The following is a 19,717-nucleotide window of genomic DNA, read 5'->3' on the forward strand; positions in this document are numbered from 1 at the left end:
TACCCTGTTCTACGATAGTTGAACAGGGTATTTGAGGTAGTTGACAAATGGACTGAAGAGGATGATGGGAGACCCGGAAGAAGCATCAAACAAGATAATGGTGGTAGGGGAAACAAAGCAGCGAGTGACAGCATAGATCTGTCAGTGTTTGAGGAGTGCAAGCTCATAAAGTAAATGTACCATAATGTGGAAGTATAGAAAAAACATAAAATGATCATGCCATGCTTCTCTTACTGTTAACCAATAATGTATATAAAATTCCAATGTGAAAAAATTATATAAATATAAACAAAAAACTACTAAATAATAAACTCCATCTCCATATCGTGATTCTTTCAACATATAATGATGATTTGTACCATTCAAATCTTCCTTTTGATATATTAAATGTGCCTTCACCAACACTGACACCAGTTGTGCTCTCACCTGAGGTTTTTGACCGCATAATTAAGTATGGTCAAAAATGGCATGATAATGATATCCCCCTGAGGAAGCCATGTGTCCCTGTGGTGTAATGCATAGGGGAGGGGCTCAGTGATGTCACGACGCTTGCAGTCAGCTGACCTGTCCCAGAGAGAGCTCATGGAGAGTTCGTTTAGTGAGCGCAAGCCATTTTTGACCAAACTTAATTGTGCGGTCAAAAATCTCAGGTGAGAGCACAAGTGGTGTTGGTGAAGGCACATTGTATATGAATGGCACAAATCATCATTATATGCAAAGTGCCTTCACCAACACCGACACCACTTGTGCCCTCACCTGAGATTTTTGACCACACAATTAAGTTTGGTCAAAAATGGCTTATGCTCATTAAACAAACTCTCCATGAGCTCTCTCTGGGACAGGTCAGCTGACCACGAGCGTCCTGACATCACCAAGCCCCTCCCCTACGCGTTACCTAGGGACACATGGATTCCTCAGGGAGATATCATTCTCATGCCATTTTTGACCATACTTAATTATGCGATCAAAAACCTCAGGTGAGAGCACAACTGGTGTCGGTGTTGGTGAAGGCACAATTCATCATTATATATTGAAAGAATCAGAATATGGAGATGGAGTTTATTATTTAGTAGTTTTTGTTTATATTTATATAGTTTTTTCACATTGGAATTTTATATACATTATTGGTTAACATTAAGAGAAGCACGGAATAATCATTTTATGTTTTTTCTGAATTTAGCACATTTTTATGAGTATGTATCTGTGTGAGCAGAGTTTCTAATTTAATTTAATTTTTATTTAAATTTCATTTTTTTGGGATTGCTCACAGGTGTTCACATTTATAATAATGTGTAAGTATACTTTTGCATACTTGCAAATTATGGCAAGACTCACACAGTTTAGCTTACAGTACTCTAAATTAAAGCTGTCACTAATTAAAAGGTATCTAAACCCAAAAACAAAAATGCTATATATTACAGCTTGCCATCTACTAATGGGCTGGCTACATTATTTTTCTTTTGCCACACTTTTTTCTTTTTCTTTTCACCTAGTAATTCTGCCAATAACACACAGTCCTAGGATGAATGAACTCACTCAACCTTCTGTATTAGGGCAACGAAAACAGAGTAAGATTATAGGATGCCACCTCACTCCCCTTCCCCATAGCACAGAAGGTGTGGTTCTGTATTCCTTAAAGATAACTGAAAATAATGTAACTGGTAACATTCAGCACAGCAAAGAACACAGAAAGTTATAAACATGATTTTTGGCTTCATCAACAGACATTAAACAGATATAACAAAACTATTTCAGTGGCATGTTTAACAGACCATCAGGGACCAAATAAGGCAAATGAATTAGGCAGACATTCATTTTATAGGGTTTACATACCCTTTAAAAATTCTAAGCTAACCACATGCGGGGAAAGATGAAAACAACCAATACTTGTAGGCACTACTAGCACATTTGAATGTAGTATTAACATGATTTAAAATTTTCAAATTCTGTATGCAAACGCATCCCCATATCATATTCCCGAAAATACAGGGATACACCTATCAAGAGCATACCACATTGCATTGTGACATACAGTCAGGTTGTTCCATTACTGGATATTGGAATCTTAAAAAGAAGTCTCAATTCTCATAGAATTTTGACCTTCAGTATTACCCACAATTTTGCATTAGATGCTATGAACTAAAATAAAAACCACATCTAAAATAATACGAATAATACCTCACCTTGCTTGGGTCATTTAGGCAGCTTGTATCTGATGTGCTATCATTGTCCTTAACTAGTTCCCGTAACTGAGGAAAATCCAGAGACTGTAGAAAAGCGGAATCCCTCTGTTGTGGGGCTGGGGGCACATTAGTTTGGTAACATTGTCCTTGTCCCCCTGGAGGAACCATCCTGACTTCCATGTATTTTAAAGTTCCATCTGTGTTCAGGAAAAGAGCCGGCTGATACTGATCCATGTATGATTTTGATTCAGATCCACTAAGATAACAGCAGCTGCTGCTATAACTATAACTTTCCTTCCTCAGACATTTCACTAGTAATATAATGAAAGTCACAAGGGAAACCAAACTAATAGCCACAAGAGAAACAATTAAATATAAAGTCATATCTGATGGTGGTTTGGAATTCCTGTGGAAATCTCCGGATTTGGGTTTTTCCACTACAATATTATCTGCTATACTGACAAATACAGTGACAGTAGTAGATAATGGGGGATCCCCATGATCACTGATAGAGATGATAAGTTGCTGCTCCATATTTTCTCCTTCCTGAAATCCTCGTATGGTCCTGACCTCTCCAGTGTGTTTTGACACTTGGAACAGAGAAGAACTGCCAGGGTCAAAAAGGTTAAAGGCCAACCAGGCATTGTGACCAGAGTCCAGATCCACTGCAGTCAGTTTTGTCAAAAGATATCCAGCACTTGTAGATTTTGGGATCCTCTCTTGGACAATGAGATCCTCAGAGTGCTCAGGATACAACAGGGTGGGGAAGTTGTCATTTGTGTCCAATATGAATATAAAGACAGGGACAGTAGAAAATAATCCTGGAGATCCAGAATCTTCTACTTTTATCGTAATTTGTAGAATCTGAATGTGCTCATAGTCAAAGGAACGCTGAGCATAAAGATCACCAGTATTAGAACTGATATAAACAAAAGAGGATACAGAGGATCCATCTATATGGGTCTCCAATAAAGAGTAAACCAGGTCAGAGTTAACCCCCTCATCTGCATCAGTAGCAGACACTGTACATAGAAGAGTCCCTGGGTCACTGTTCTCTTTAATGAAGGCATTATAGGTAGATTGTGAAAAGGTTGGTGTATTATCGTTAACATCAGAAACCCTGAGACTAACAATCGTCCTACTGGACAGAGCCGGAGAGCCTAAATCAGTAGCTGTCAGTTCAATAGTGTATTGGGAATTTTTTTCTCTATCCAGATTCCCATCAGTGATCAGTGAATAACGATTTTTAACTGCTCTGATCTTGAATGGTAATTGTGGAGACATATCCAATTGTATTTCTCCATTTTTTCCAGAATCCTTATCTCTCACATTAATTAATCCCACAGTCATTCCTATTTGTGTATTTTCTGGAATCTCATTCATTAACGAGGTGAAAGAAATTTCTGGAGGATTATCATTAATATCTTCTATTTCTACCTGAACCAGACAATTCCCTATCAAGCTGGGTAATCCTTTATCTTCTGCTTTAATTGATAATTCATAAAGATACAACTCTTCATAATCTACATTTCCTTTGATAAAGATTTCTCCAGTGTGCTGGTTCAAATCAAATAACTGCCTTGATGATTCAGAAGTGTGACTATCAAAATAATACTGAATTTCTCCATTTGCCCCCTCATCCAAATCTGTTGCATTTAATAGCAGCACAATAGTATTTAAAGGGAGATTTTCCTTCAGTTTTATCTTATAAGCTGATTGATTAAAGACTGGTGGATTGTCATTAATATCTAACACTGTTATTGTGATATGACAGGATCCTGATCTAGCTGGTTCTCCACCATCAATAGCAGTTAAAATAAGATTGTGTTCTTGTTTTTCTTCCCTATCTAACACCTTCTCTAATATAAGCTGAGGGATGAGAGTTCCATCTACACGTTTTTTTAAGGATAAAGAGAAATAAGGACTTGTGTTCAATGTGTACTGACTGACACCATTAACACCAACATCCAAATCTTTTGCTATTTCTAAGGCATACTGAATACCTGGACTTGTCACCAGTTCTGTAATTTTAATAAATTGATCATTAACTACAAAAGTGGGGACATTATCATTGATATCCTGAATCTCTAAATCTAGACTAAAAATCTCCAAAGGATTTTCAGCAACCACCTCTAAATGCAGCACACAGCTCGCACTGAATCCACAAAGGTTCTCTCTATCAATCCTGTCATTAATAATCAAGCCTCCATTTTCCTTATTTACAGTAAAATATTTTTGGTATTTCTCAGATGATAAATGTAATCTGCGCTGAGAAATCTCTGCACGTTTTATGCCCAGATCCTGAGCTACATTTCCTACCCATGTCCCTGGATCAGACTCCTCCACAATAGAATAACGAAGCTGCCCAGAGACCCAGCCCCAGCTACAAAGGAGAAGGGAGAAAGCTACTTGCCATTTCCAACACAGAAAGCAATCTCTGATGTCCATATCTTACAGTGTTTCCTTGGTATTTGATGGAACATAGATCCTGTGTAATCCACAATGCATATAGCTGTCAAAAATCTCTTATTAGCATCAACAAAATAATCCATCCAGAGAAAAACATCCTTGGCATTGTCTTTTCTGTACAGCAACGCTTCTTTGTGTGTGATGGAAGATGGGAGGGTGAATCACTGAGCCAGGGGGAGGAGAGCGCTGCATTAGCTAGAAATGATCAAGCTGTAAAACTCTAAATATGCCAAGTCTGACCTCTACTGGCCATAATGTAAACTTCATTCAACAATTCAAAATAAAGAAATCCAGAAAATATCCTTTTGCATTTTAACACAATTCTGTGTATTTTTTATGAATTAAATAAAATGGCCATTAGATACTCTCTACTCTCTAATGATCTGTTGAAGGTTAAACAATTATAGCAAAAGAAACGTAACTTTGAAAATTAAACAAAGGTGTTGCTAGACATTTAGTTAGGTAGAGGTTAAATGATAAGCTTGGTGGTTTATTTTAATACATTTCATGTGTAATATTGTGCTTCATTATCTATAATACTCTTGCAAATAATGTGTGCAACAGTTTGTTATTTAAGTAAATGTATTTATACTAACCTGTAAGAAAACATTTACTGTATTCTATTTCATGATGATGACAAACTTTATTGTAAGATCTGCTTAAAAATAATCAGATATGTACAGAAGATTAAACTATTTTATTTAATTTAGCTTGAGAATTTCTCTTAGCATGTGACAGTATGCATGCGTGACTGCAAACAGGAACAGCCCACACTAAGCAAGTATACAGTTTAGAATGGCCAGCTTTGCTTATTGATTTTTTGTTTTAATATATTTATTTTTGTATGCAACTAGCAAATATACCCTAATCTGTCTTCACATCAGCATCCTGAAATACTCTGCACAGCAGCATTCACACCAGGAAAGCGAGGGAAAGCGTAATGTTTTCATGTCTATAGGACATTTTTAAGTACATAGCTTTAATATTTGTAAGAAGGTACTGTTGGTTCTAATTTTGCAGTAGCACCTCTGTAAAAATACCAAGCTAAGCTCAACTAGTGCCAGCATAATTTCTGCAAGATTTTTCCTAAAACAAAAGGATTCATAAAGCACTAGCCTGACCTGGTATTACAAAATGTCCCCAGATTCTAGGTGGAAGTATAATGTTCCTTACAGAATGTAGCTGGGTTTATGTATTCATTTAGTGTGTTAGTGGAATAAGATCACGTTGCCTATCAACAATTTTACATTCAGACTACAAATGAAGAGAGTAGTTTGTATCAGGAACATATGCAGTTTGTACTGTATAACAGCAACAAGCAAAAAAGTTGCAGCTTCCAGGTTATATAAGTACAAACAATCCACAAAGCAAAAGAAAAAAAAAACCCAAAACATGTCAAAGTGAATATTATACCAAATAGATTCAACTTGCAACATACACTCCATATAAAGTACATCAGATGCACAATAGTACCCTAAACCTAATAAATATGTCTTGAGCTTTTTTTTCAGTTAAAAAATAAACAAATAAATGAAACAGATGAAAAACAAAACACACACGTGCAGAACACAAACTAATAGTAACAGTAGCTAATTACTAAGTGATGCGGTCAGAGGATCAGCATGACAAACCAGAAAATAATGTAATTGTAAGGGGTCCTAAAATAGAATCTTGTGTATTTCTTACATGTCAGAATCCCTTAAATGTACAATTGACAAATATACTGAACACAAGCAAAAAATATTAGGTAGCGGTACCCATTTAACCACAGAGGTTTACAAAGTCCAGAGAGATGCTTTCAGACAGCCTGCACACAGCCATTGTCCATTCAGTGTATGCTTGCAGTGTTCATTATTATAATAACATTTATTACATCTGAACTAGAAAAATGATTGTTGGAATCATTGTCTGCAACACTTTAGATTTTCCTAATAATTTTAACATACTTGGTGGTCTTCTCATAAACACCCAATTCCATGAATAATGACATAACAAACATAAGCACTGTAAGGCCTCATGCTCACAGATGCTTACTAGCTCTTGTGTGCTGCCACGCAAAATCCCAAGCACATTCAGGTGCCTGGGGAGCCAAATAAGCCATGTAGAGCCATCAATACAATTGAATGGCTGCACATGGCCATGCTTGGGTAAACACCCAATAAACATGAGCCAAATAATCTTTTATAAAATGTATCAGTGTATCACAAAGAATTAAAAAAAATAAAAACAAATAATAAAAAAATAACATTTTAAAGATTACATATGTTATATTGTATGACCAGTTGATAAATGTACTATCATGCTGAGTGCAAACTCATAACGAAAAATAATGTTCTTATTGAATTCATAGCTGATATAAGCATAAAATTAACCACATGGGGTGAAAGCTCTGGCATACTCACACAGTATCCTCTACAATGCATTAAAGTGGAACTATGGGCACAACTTTTTTTTTCATTTTGGATAGTGTATGGGAGGGATATTAACTCTGTTAGTATTTTTTTTTGCATCTGTGTCCCATTGGGGAGATTTAGCTTCACTTCCTGACCCATAGCCAACACAAGCAGTGAGAGGAAATCCCTGCGAATTAGTGAAATTCCTTGGGGTCCCACAGGTCACCAAAACTAATGTCTCCATTGGGAGATTACCTCTCTATTAATGTTCTGGGGACAACCCAAAATGTGGGATTTTTTTTCCTTTCACTCTCAATGATAATGGTAAGCAGGACAAATAGAGAAGGTGAATCTCCCTACGGGGGGCACAGACAGCAATAAAACCTGACAGGTGTTCTTATCCCTCTCCACTCTATCCAAAACTAAAAAAAGTTTCACCTTTAGTTTTACTTTAAGGTGCCTCTGAATACACCACCACATTGCATTATAAGATACAATTAGGTTGTACTGCTTGTTATCCTTACTAAATAACTGTGTATGTATAGAAAGGCTGTGAGTTCTTGGTCATACTGGTTAACACTGAAGTTTGCTTTCAGAGTCTACAGGCAGAAGTTGGTGCCTTACGTCAGCCCAAGAGGATAATAACAACTTACTTTTAAGTAATAAAAAAGCATAAAACAGGTGGAAAGAGATCTCAAACTTGGCATGGATGTATCTAAGATCATCTATATCAATTTTTTACTAATTCCTGCATCAAATAAAAGTCTTAAATTTGAAGCCTGCCAAATTCCAATGACTGAAAGGTAAAGAAATGCAGATTTAAATTATAACTCACCTTGCTTGAATTATTCAGACAACTTGCATCAGATGTTCTATCACAGTCTTTAACTAGTTCCTGTAACTGTGGAAAATCCAGAGACTGTAGAAAAGCAGAATCCCTCTGTTGTGGGACTGGGGGCGCATTAGTTTGGTAACATTGTCCTTGTCCCCCTGGAGGAACCATCCTGACTTCCATGTATTTTAAAGTTCCGTCTGTGTTCAGGAAAAGAGCTGGCTGATACTGATCCATGTATGGTTTGGACTCACTAAGGAAACAGCAGCTGTTACTATAACTATAACTTTCCTTTCTCAGACATTTCACTAGTAATATAATGAAAGTCACAAGGGAAACCAAACTGATTGCCACAAGAGAAACAATTAAATATAAAGTCATATCTGATGGGGGTTTGGAGTTTGTGAGAAAATTTCCAGATGTGGGCCTCTGTACTACAACCTCATCTACTATACTGATAAGTACAGTGACAGTAGTAGATAATGGGGGATCCCCATGATCACTTATAAGGATGAAAAGTTGCTGATCTGTGTTTTCTGCCTCCTGAAATCCTTGTACAGTCCTGACCTCTCCTGTATGTTTAGATACCTGTAACAGAGAAGAACTGCCAGGGTCAATGAGGTTAAAGGCCAACCAGGCATTGTGACCAGAGTCCAGATCCACTGCAGTCAGTTTTGTCACCAGATATCCAGCACTTGTAGATTTCGGGATCCTCTCTTGGACAATGAGATCCTCAGAGTGCTCCGGATACAGCAGGGTGGGGGAGTTGTCATTTGCATCCAATATGAATATAAAGACAGGGACAGTAGAAAATAACTTTGGAGAACCAGAATCTTCTACTTTTATGGTGATTTGTAGAGTCTGAATGTGCTCATAGTCAAAAGAACGCTGAGTATATATATCACCAGTATTAGAATTGATATAAACAAAAGAGGATACAGAAGATCCATCTATCTGAGTCTCCACTATAGAGTATACCAGATCAGAGTTAACCCCCTCATCTGCATCAGTAGCAGATACTGTGCATAGGAGAGTCCCTGGGTCACTGTTCTCTTTAATGAAAGCATTATAGGTAGATTGTGTTAATGTTGGTGCATTATCATTAACATCAGAAATCTTGACAATAACAGTTGTCTTACTGGAAAGAGTTGGAGACCCTAAATCAGTAGCTATCAGCTCTATAGTATATTCTGGTATTTTTTCTCTATCCAGAATCCCATCAGTGATCAGTGAATAATGATTTTTTGTTGTTCTGATATTAAAAGGCAAATGAGGGGACATATTCAATTGTATCTCACTATTTTTCCCAGAATCCTTATCCCTCACATTAATTATTCCCACGGTTGTTCCTAGTGGTACATTTTCAGGAATTTCATTTGTCAAAGAGGTGAAAGAAATTTCTGGTGGATTATCATTGACATCTTCTATTTCCACCTGAACCAGACAATTCCCTATCAGTCTGGGTAATCCTTTATCTTCTGCTTTTATTGACAATTCATGAAAATTTAATTCTTCATAATCCAGATTTCCTTGAAGAGAGATTTCTCCACTATGCTGGTTTAAATCAAATAACTGTCTTGAGGATTCTGAAGTGTGACTATCAAAATAATACTGAATTTCTCCATTTGCCCCCTCATCCAGATCTGTTGCATTCAAAGTTAATATAACAGTATTTAAAGGGATATTCTCCTTAAGGTTGATTTTATACACTGACTGATCAAAGACTGGTGGATTGTCATTAATATCTAAGACTGTTATTGTGATATGACAGGATCCTGATCTAGCTGGTTCTCCACCATCTATAGCAGTGAGAATAAGATTGTGTTTTCTTTTCTCCTCCCTGTCTAACACCTTCTCTAGTATCAGCTGAGGGATGAGAGTGCCATCCTTACGATTCTTTACAGACAATGAGAAATAAGGATTTGTATTTAATATGTATTGACTAATGCCATTAACACCAACATCCAAATCCTTTGCTATTTCTAAGGCAAATTGAGCACCAGGATTTGTCCAGAATTCAGTAATTTCTATGACATAATTATCATACAAGAAAGTGGGAGAATTATCATTAATATCCTGAATCTCTATGTCTAGATTGAATTGCTCTAAAGGATTTTCAGCAACCACCTCTAAATGCAGCACACAGCTCACACTGGATCCACACATCATTTCTCTATCAATCCTGTCATTAATAGTCAAGCCTCCATTTTCCTTATTTACAGTAAAATATTTGTGGTATTTTTCTGATGATAAATGTAATCTGTGCTGAGAAATCTCTGCACGTTTTATGCCCAGATCCTGAGCTACATTTCCCACCCATGTCCCTGGATCAGACTCCTCCACAATAGAATAACGGAGCTGCCCAGAGACCGAGCCCCAGCTACAAAGGAGAAGGGAGAAAGCTACTTGCCATTTCCAACACAGACAGCAGTCTCTGATGTCCATATCTCAAAATAGATCCCTGATATTTGATGAAACATAGATCCAGTGTAATCCAGAATGCCTGTGGCTGGCAAATTCCTCTTATCAGAACTGAAGAAAATATCCACCCATAGAAAAACACATCCACAGCATTTTCTTCTATGTACAGCAGCTCTTCTTTGTGTGTGAGGCAAGATGGGAGGGTGAATCACTGAGCCAGGGGGAGGAGAGTGCAGAGCTAGCTTGAATGGATTTAGTATAGAAACTAAATAATCCAAGGCTGCCCTCTTCTGGTCAATAATGTAACCCTACTCTTTAATGTAATGCACAGTATACATTTTTAGAAGAAAATCCCATATTCTGTTATCACTTCTATTTATATTTTAAATACAGTAAAATGGCTTTCAGTTATCATTACTGTATATTTGAAAGTTGTCAGTAGATTTTTACTATATTTTAATATATAGTATATAATTCAGTGCAGCTGACAAAATGGTTAGGTGTCTCCAGAACTAGAAAACAGTATGCTACACTAAATGAGGTATTTCTACTCAAAGGTAATGCTTTCAGAAATTATATTACTCAAAAAATAATAAACAATGATTTATTAAGGGTAAAAGAATGCATGAAAAGAAACTAATTTAAAGGCTGAAAACGCATTGCTTGTTGATAGTGATGAAAAGATAGACATAATATTTGATGCCTTGACTTTATAATATTATTGAAATAATGATGTGTTAGTTAAGTAGCCTCTAAAATGTGCTCTAATCTTCAAAAAGGTCTTCATTATACTTCATTCTAGTTGCAGACATTATTCTAACATTTTATAATCTGCAGCCTCTTATCCCTCCAAAAGACAACCATTTCCTATAGAAACCTTCACCACTTTAACCCTTCCCTTCTCTATTCTGCTACTGATTACTTGTATGATAAAATCTCACTTCTGTCCTGCCCTGCCCTCATCCTACCTGTTCATATCTGTCCCCTTAATACTCACAGAATTAGACCCTGACCACTACAACTCTGGCCAACAGGCAACACCAGTAGTCTCAAAAGAAACAGCCATGCTCTTAATTTAGTGTAGCATAAAGCTACATCCCTACAATACTTCACCTTTTGCAAATCCACCCTCCTAAAATACAAACTATCCCTTTATGCTGCCAGACAGACCTGTTTCATCATGCTCATTAACAACTTTCTTCCACTGTCTCCACCCACTAACTGATTTATGGCTCAGGATATAGCCAATCATTAAAAAAACAAGTAAAATGCAATTCACGATGAGATCCTGCTGTTCTGATATCTCCTACATTTAACATACTGGGGTTTATTGCCAAAGCTTAACTGAACAAGCTGAGGTTACAAACTGATTGGTTTCTATACAGAAGTGAGCCTGATTTTGCACTCTTCACATTTAGTAAATAAACACCTCAGTGTATATTTCCATACTCAGTACTTTTCCCTTTTGATCCTGTTATCACAGAAGAGGTTGCTAAACTTTTCTCTTTTCTCACCTGTCCCGTTCTTTAACAACTACTCAGGTCATCCTCTAGCTCTATCTTTTCTTAACAGTTGGTGGTGATGTCCTCTGGTAATGTGCCTTTTCCTTGGTTTTCTTAGCATGGAGCTCACAGCCTGTGGTGTTGCACCTGGCCACTAGTGTCCTGCCCAATGCCATGATATATATGTATATACACCCATATGTTTAATGGGCAGTCTATGTTGCTTACCTTGCTGCACGTGTGGGTGTTTGCAAGTTGTGGCATATGGACTGGGAGGTAACATCAATCAGCTACGTATGTCATTACACAATGTTACAGCCGTGATCCATGGTGGTGCATGCATGTGGTTTCTGGGGTGAACATCAGGTAACATGCACTACTGGATTTATGGAGTGGATGTAGAAAGTCAGATTTATTTCTGCTCCTCATTTCTATCTGGAGGGTTTGCTTATTTCTGTGATTGGTGGTCCTAACTGTTAGGTACTTTACCTCTCTCTGACAATGCACCATAAGGGTAGTACTCCTAAAGTTGGTGCTTGGTGCTGTTTTAACTGATTATTTTCTCTCTATAGCTCTTCCCAACAGGCCTGCTTCCTCTATCTTCATTTCTAGGGGTTTCTTGGTGGTCAGCACACTTCCTCACTCATATAAATCATTTTTTTTGTGGTTGTTTGGAGGGAAGAGCCAATATATGTGTCAATATGTAAGTACTTACCATCTTCTTTGTGGAAGTTTAAGCTATGATAAACAGCATGCAAGTACAAAAAGACCATCATCTGCATAGGGTCCCACCACAAAACAAGAGCTGCCAGTTTGAATTCTATTGGCAAAAACTCTTGTTTTGCTTGTCATATATTAATGATAAGTACCATGAACCAGCATGATAACATAACATGCTTACCCCTCTCTATGCATTTCCTCAAATGACATAATCAGAAGACTTAAGCTTAGTTTGTCAAATATTTATAGTTGTAATAATTGTTTACATTATTGATTATTCTTTTAGATGGACATGGAAGGTAATGCTTAACACCTTCTGATATATATATACATATATTATATATACATTTTTTTTATTCATAGTTCTGGTGGTCTGTATGCATGGTGGCATGTGACATGGTTCTGAAGATGCAGATTCTGTGAAATGTGTATGCGTCTGTATTTATTCTTAATTTGAATTCATTAATTGTGTATTTTGTGTATATATTTGTGTAGGTTACGCAACAAAAGTCCCTTGATCTTAGTTATAAAATAATGTAGGAATCTAATACAGTGCTACAGAAAAATCACATGTATATGCTGAATTAAAAAAAAATTACAGCCCTTGTTTTAGGATAACATTTTCCTGTCTTTCTTCAATGTAATTTTAAAGTAACCAGCTATGTTAATCAATAATTTTGCATATATATGAACAAAGCATTAAATAAAATATTTTATAGCTGAACTACCATATACACCTGAATCCGTCTTGTTATTAGCCTCTTGTAAAGTATATTTCAAAGGAAAGTTCAGACTGAAAAAGGAAGGGCAGGCCTTTAAAGCAATAACTGGGTATCCCCATAATAAAATTCCCATATACGTCTAGTAACAGTACCCTGGTATTAAAATTCTGTATGTGGAAAGCAATTGTTTCTTCTGGGAACTTAATTTTAGTTGTACCCTTTGAAGTAATTGCTGAACTTTATTTTATTGAAAATAAAAATAAATCATTCTATGAGCCATAACTTAGGTTGAGGTTTAGCTTAAATGGTATGGTGCATGTACCTGTGACAAGAAAAACAAGCCCAATGTCACTGGACTATTGTGTCTTTGGTCAGGTACACTATTTTTCCCTCATAGTGATTACTGTCCTCCACCTTATTGCAGATTGCTAAATCTTTCTAACGTATCCTTATTTCACTGATGTTTATAGCACTGGAGAGTTTATTCATCATATGGTTTGGCAGAATTTCATATGGGTTCGGCAGAATTTCAAACAGGATTCCCAGGCCCTTGGCCAATTGGCAGAAATTCTCATCTCTAATAGAAAGTCAAATACAATCAAATAATAAATACATATAAATGCTTTAATTTTGTTTGAGTTTTGAGTCATATTGGCAGACTGAAGTGCAAAACAGAGAAGAAACCTTTCAAAGATGTTGTGAAAGACATAGTTTGACTATACCTGTGTCACAAAAATACAATATTGCAACTGCAAGTGGTTAATGCATGTTAAAAATACTATACTGGATAAGAATTTTTAATTTGATGTCCTTCCAAAATTTACATGCCGGCTAAGTTGTTCAACAAAAATGACAGGAGTCAAAGTCGCTATCCTATAAAAGTATGCAGCTGGAAAATAGCTTCTAACTTGCATACTTTTTCTTGCTTAAGCTGGCCATACATGCATAGATTTATTTTGTTCAACCTAAAGGATGAACGTAAGAGGTTTAGTAGATTCCTCCATCCACCATCCTTCCAGCTGATTGGCTGCTGACAATATTGAACAAAGCTCTTTTGATCTTCAGATAAAAGTTTGTTGAGCTGAGGGTACTGGCAGGAGCATGCATGGATAGAATGTTTACTGAATCAACAGGAAACAAACACAATTTAATTTGTATATGGATAGCTATAGTAAATCTAGAAATATTTCAGATGGTATGCAAGACAGCCAGGGAAGTAATACAGTAAATAAGGTCTCCAAAGAACAATGGTATTTCATGTCAGCTTCCCTTTAAGATATGAATGACACGTGCACTGGACATAACAGGTTTAGCTTTGCTCATTCTATCCACAGATTTATACGAAGTTCTAGGTACACAGAACTGTATACATACAAGATCGATCACAGCCATTTGGTTAATGGACACTTGAATTGTTATTCAGTATAATGTCATTTAATACATCTTTAAAACTGAGATAGAAGAAAGATGACTGAAAGATTAGTTTTTCTTCAGTACCCTATGTTGTTGATTTATTTTGTGGTGTTGTGACAAACTCCTTAAAACTTTGAATAATCAAAGACCGAATATAAACACTGTAATAAAAATGAGCAAACCTGCCACAAGTGAAGGTGAAGTGGAATGTACTGAGGAATCTCTCAGTAGGTCTCCATATTGTTTGATGCAAAACAACAAGGGTGCTCCAGTGCTGGCCTTGCTATTTGCATGAAGCTGTTTATGAAGTATGAAGGTTCCTAGAACTTGCCAATGCATCAGTGAAACATACTGGCAGTGTATACAGGAAGTAGGTGGTAGCTGCTATCAGACAACTAAGTTAGTCTTTAATGATGTAATTCATGACACATTTGCTTTAAACAGGATTACCTTAAAAAAGGGGAAAGCATACAAACGAAATGTTAAACTATCATTCCGCTTAGACTATTTAGGCACTATTCAAGCACCCTCTGTTACTAATTCACGAATGAACAAATAGAAAATCAATTAATTATAAAGCATACCATATTCTACATAAATATTTGGAAGGCAAAGCACAGTAGACTGAGGTTTCAACTCACCTTGCTTAGGCCATTTAGGTAACTTGTATCTGATGTGCTATCATTGTCTTTAACTAGTTCCCGTAACTGAGGAAAATCCAGAGACTGTAGAAAAGCAGAATCCCTCTGTTGTGGGGCTGGGGGTACATTAGTTTGGTAACATTGTCCCTGTACTCCTGGAGGAACCATTCTTACTTCCATGTATTTTAGGGTTCCATCTGTGTTCAGGAAAAGAGCCGGCTGATACTGATCCATGTATGATTTTGATTCAGATCCAGTAAGATAACAGCAGCTGCTGCTAGAACTATAACTTTCCTTCCTCAGGCATTTCACCAGTAATATAATGAATGTAACAAGGGAAACCAAACTGATAGCCACAAGAGAAACAATTAAATATAAAGTCATATCTGATGGTGGTTTGGAGTTTGTGAGAAGATCCCCAGATCTGGGTCTCTCTACTACAACATCATCTGCTATGCTAACAAGTACAGTGACAGTAGTAGACAATGGAGGGTCCCCATGATCACTTATAGAGATGACAAGTTGCTGCTCTGTATTTTCTATCTCTTGAAATCCTCGTACAGTCCTGACCTCTCCTGTATATTTAGACACTTGGAGCAGTGGAGAACTACCAGGATCAATGAGGTTAAATGCCAACCAGGCATTGTGACCAGAGTCCAGATCCACTGCAGTTAGTTTTGTCACAAGATATCCAGCACCTGTAGATTTTGGGATCCTCTCTTGGACAATGAGATCCTCAGAGTGCTCCGGATACAGCAGGGTGGGGGAGTTGTCATTTGTATCCAATATGAATATAAAGACAGGAACAATAGAAAATAACTTTGGAGATCCAAAATCCTCCACTTTTATAGTGATTTGTAGAGTCTGAATGTGCTCATAGTCAAAGGAACGCTGAGCATATATATCACCATTATTAGAATTAATATAAACAAAGGAGGATACAGAAGATCCATCAATCTGACTCTCTACTATAGAGTAAACCAGATGAGAATTAACTCCCTCATCTGTATCAAGAGCAGCTACAGTGCATAGAAGTGTCCCTGGGTCACTGTTTTCTCTAATAAAAGCATTATATGTAGATTGTGTAAATGCTGGTGCATTATCATTAACATCGGAAACGCCAAGAATAACAGTTGCCTTACTAGACAGAGCAGGAGTCCCTAAATCAGAAGCTGTGAGCTCAATAGTATATTGAGAAATATTTTCTCTATCCAGATTGCTATCAGTGACCAATGAATAACGATTTTTAATAGTTCTAATTTTAAATGGATTGGTGGGTGACAGATCCAGTTTTATCTCTCCATTTTTCCCAGAATCCTTGTCTTGTACATTAATAATTCCCACAACAGTTCCAAAAGGAGCATTTTCTGGAATCTCATTTATCACTGAAGCAAAAGAAATTTCAGGATAATTGTCATTTACATCTTCAATTTTTATATGTACCACACAGTCACCTTCTAATTTAGGGAGTCCTTTGTCTACTGCTTTGATAGACAATTCATGAGAAACAATTTCTTCATAATCCACAGATCCGTTTACATAAATTTCTCCATTTTGACTATTCAGAACAAATAGTTTCCTTGCAGATTTAGATGTGTGGCTATCAAAAGAATATTCAATTTCTGCATTTGCACCATCATCCAGATCTGTGGCATTTAATTGTAATATGACAGTATTTAAAGGGAGATTTTCCTTCAGGGTAATTCTATAAACTGATTGCTCAAACATCGGTGGATTGTCATTAATATCTAAGACTGTTATTGTGATATGACAGGATCCTGATCTAGCTGGTTCTCCACCATCAATAGCAGTGAGAATAAGATTGTGTTGTTGTTTTTCTTCCCTATCTAACACCTTCTCTAATATCAACTGAGGGATGAGAGTGCCGTCTACACGATTTTTTACAGATAATGAAAAAAATGAATCTTTACTTAATATATACTGACTTACACCATTAATACCTACATCTAAATCTTCTGCAATCTCCAAGGCAAATCTACCACCTGGACTTGCCAATAATTCTGTGATCTCTATATTATGTTCTTTAATAAAAAAATTGGGTGAATTATCATTAACATCCTGAATCTCTATGTCTAGATTGAACAGCTCTAAAGGATTTTCAGCAACCACCTCTAAATTTAGCACACAGCTTACACTGGATCCACAAAAGATTTCTCTATCAATCCTGTCCTTAACAGTCAAGCCTCCATTTTCCTTATTTACAGTAAAATATTTTTGGTATTTCTCAGATGATAAATGTAAACTGCGCTGAGAAATCTGTGCATGTTTTATGCCCAGATCCTGAGCTACATTTCCTACCCATGTCCCTGGATCAGACTCCTCTACAATAGAATAACGAAGCTGCCCAGAGACCCAGCCCCAGCTACAAAGGAGAAGGGAGAAAGCTACTTGCCATTTCCAACACAGACAGCAGTCTCTGATGTCCATATCTTAAATTAAATCCTTGGTATTCGTTGTACCATAGATCCTGTGTAATCCAAAATGCATGTAGTTTACAGATTTTGCTTTCCAGTCCTACATAATGATCTATCCATAAATAAAAAATCCATGGTATTCTCTTATGAGCATGATTTCAGCAACAGCAGCTCTTCTTTGTGTTTGAGGGAAAGGAAGGGAGGGAGAATCACTGAGCCAGGGGGAGGAGAGTGCAGAGCTAGACTTGGAAGATTCTGTGTTGCAACTGTTGTGATTAAATGGATGGCAAGCCTGCCCTCCTCTGGTCATTGCTTCTAATTTCATCCAAAGCAAGATTATCCCAGCTGAAATTATGTTTAGGATACCTAAAACACAATCTCTGTTTTTTTATTGAAATCAAACTTAGATAAATATTATATTTTTAATTAGTAGAACACAGACATTTTACTGTTACTTGAGATAAATTTAGTTTTTATTATATCTGGCGAGTCACAATTGCAATAACTCTTAAAGATTGTAGAAAACGGGAAATTTTTATAACTAACAATTCATACAATTTTATCAGATGAAGGTTAGGGGGTAAAAAGCAAAAATATCAGGGCAACACCAATATACACAGTTTCTTTTAATTTTGTTAGGATAACACCAATTTTGTTGAGTAAAAGCAATACTCTCTAAGTATTCTATACATGACAGGAGTATTTTTGAAACTCTTTTTGCAGATTCATAATTTTCTCTGTTTCTCTGTTCTAATCAGGTGTTTGTTTTACCATGTCCTTTCTCCAATCAATTTCTGAATGGCAGGATTTGTCTTCATTATAACGATCTGAGCAAATCTTGTGCTCTTATTAGGAAAATGCAGTGTTTGATTATTTAAATCCTGTGCTCTCCTAAAGGGATGCAAAGATGCCTAAAACTTGACTTGTAACCTCATGCAAACATCTGAGAAAACCAGTGAACCAATCACATGAGCACAAAATGACATTTCTGGGACCACTGTATATAGCAACAGTACTGAACACAGCTTAGTTTTCCCAAGAAATGGTGGTACTATTGACATTGGTATTGTAAAGCAAATAATACTATTGGCACAGGCATTTTAAAATAAAATGATGGGTAACAGAATCCTTAACTGGCTGATTACAAGAAAAAATTAAGGAAAAGTATACAACATTATACCAAGTGTATTGGAGCTGCTTATTTTACAGAAATCATATCTTTCTGGTGAGCGGCTTGTGTCACACAGGTAAAATATGATTAAAGCCAAAAATATTTTTATTACTTTGGACACAGTAAAGATAAAACTCCCTGTTTGGTTTTCATCCATTTGTGTCCCATTGGGAAAATTTCTTTTCACATTCTGTCCATCAGATGTAACTGGAAGGGAGTGAAAATCTTTACAAAGTGGGGGAAATGTCCTCTTAGACAATTGTCATTGGAACAAGTGTTCTCGTTGGGAGATTTTGCCTCTATTAAGGTATATAAAGATTTACAGATGGCATTTCTGGCAGTGACATATCGAAAATTATTTTAATGTGCTTTTTGGTGGACTTTACATTTATTTTTGCTTGCATCCTTCAGTGTGTCTGTTCATAATTTATGATTGGATGCACACATTTATGTGGATTTGTGTAAAGTGGATAGACAGAGATAGCATTTTGTAATTTGTACAATCTTTGTCATATTTGCTTTGTTTATACCTCAATGTCTGGGGCTAAAAGGATCCCTTCTATTTGTTTATGTTTTTATCAATATTGTGCATATAAGTAACATTTAAATGTACTGGTTTAAAACATTACACATATTTTTGGTATTGTGAGTGTACAGATCAAATCTTGAAAGAATAGTGTGGAAATTGGGATGTTATATATAGATTAACATCCCTACAAACTAAAATTATTGGGAAACACATTCACTTAATTAAACATAAAAAACATAGTATACTTCCTTTGTTAATATTAAAAAAAACATGAAACAAAAACTAA

At 36.4% G+C, this 19,717-nt stretch overlaps 1 protein-coding gene across 33 annotated transcripts in view; it reads right to left on the minus strand.

Annotated features, from left to right (window-relative positions):
- Nucleotides 1–19,717, minus strand: part of LOC149474319 (protocadherin gamma-C5-like) — a 561,663-nt gene that overhangs the window by 209,066 nt on the left and 332,880 nt on the right. For 2 of the 33 annotated variants that reach the window (XM_089654621.1, XM_089654282.1), the window contains exon 1: nucleotides 2,184–4,772. The exons of 29 other annotated variants lie outside the window; for them this stretch is intronic. In XM_089654621.1, the coding sequence (XP_089510747.1) occupies nucleotides 2,184–4,631 (2,448 nt within the window). In that variant the 5' untranslated portion in view covers nucleotides 4,632–4,772. Of the gene's footprint in view, nucleotides 1–2,183; nucleotides 4,773–7,880; nucleotides 10,489–15,296; nucleotides 17,897–19,717 lie in introns of those variants that run through there. 2 more of the 33 variants (XM_089654372.1, XM_089654752.1) reach the window with 2 other exon arrangements.

This window comes from Staurois parvus, unplaced genomic scaffold (genome assembly GCF_062004578.1).
Source record: "Staurois parvus isolate SC_StPar_1 unplaced genomic scaffold, SC_StPar_1.0 ptg000006l, whole genome shotgun sequence".
NCBI lineage: Eukaryota > Metazoa > Chordata > Amphibia > Anura > Ranidae > Staurois > Staurois parvus.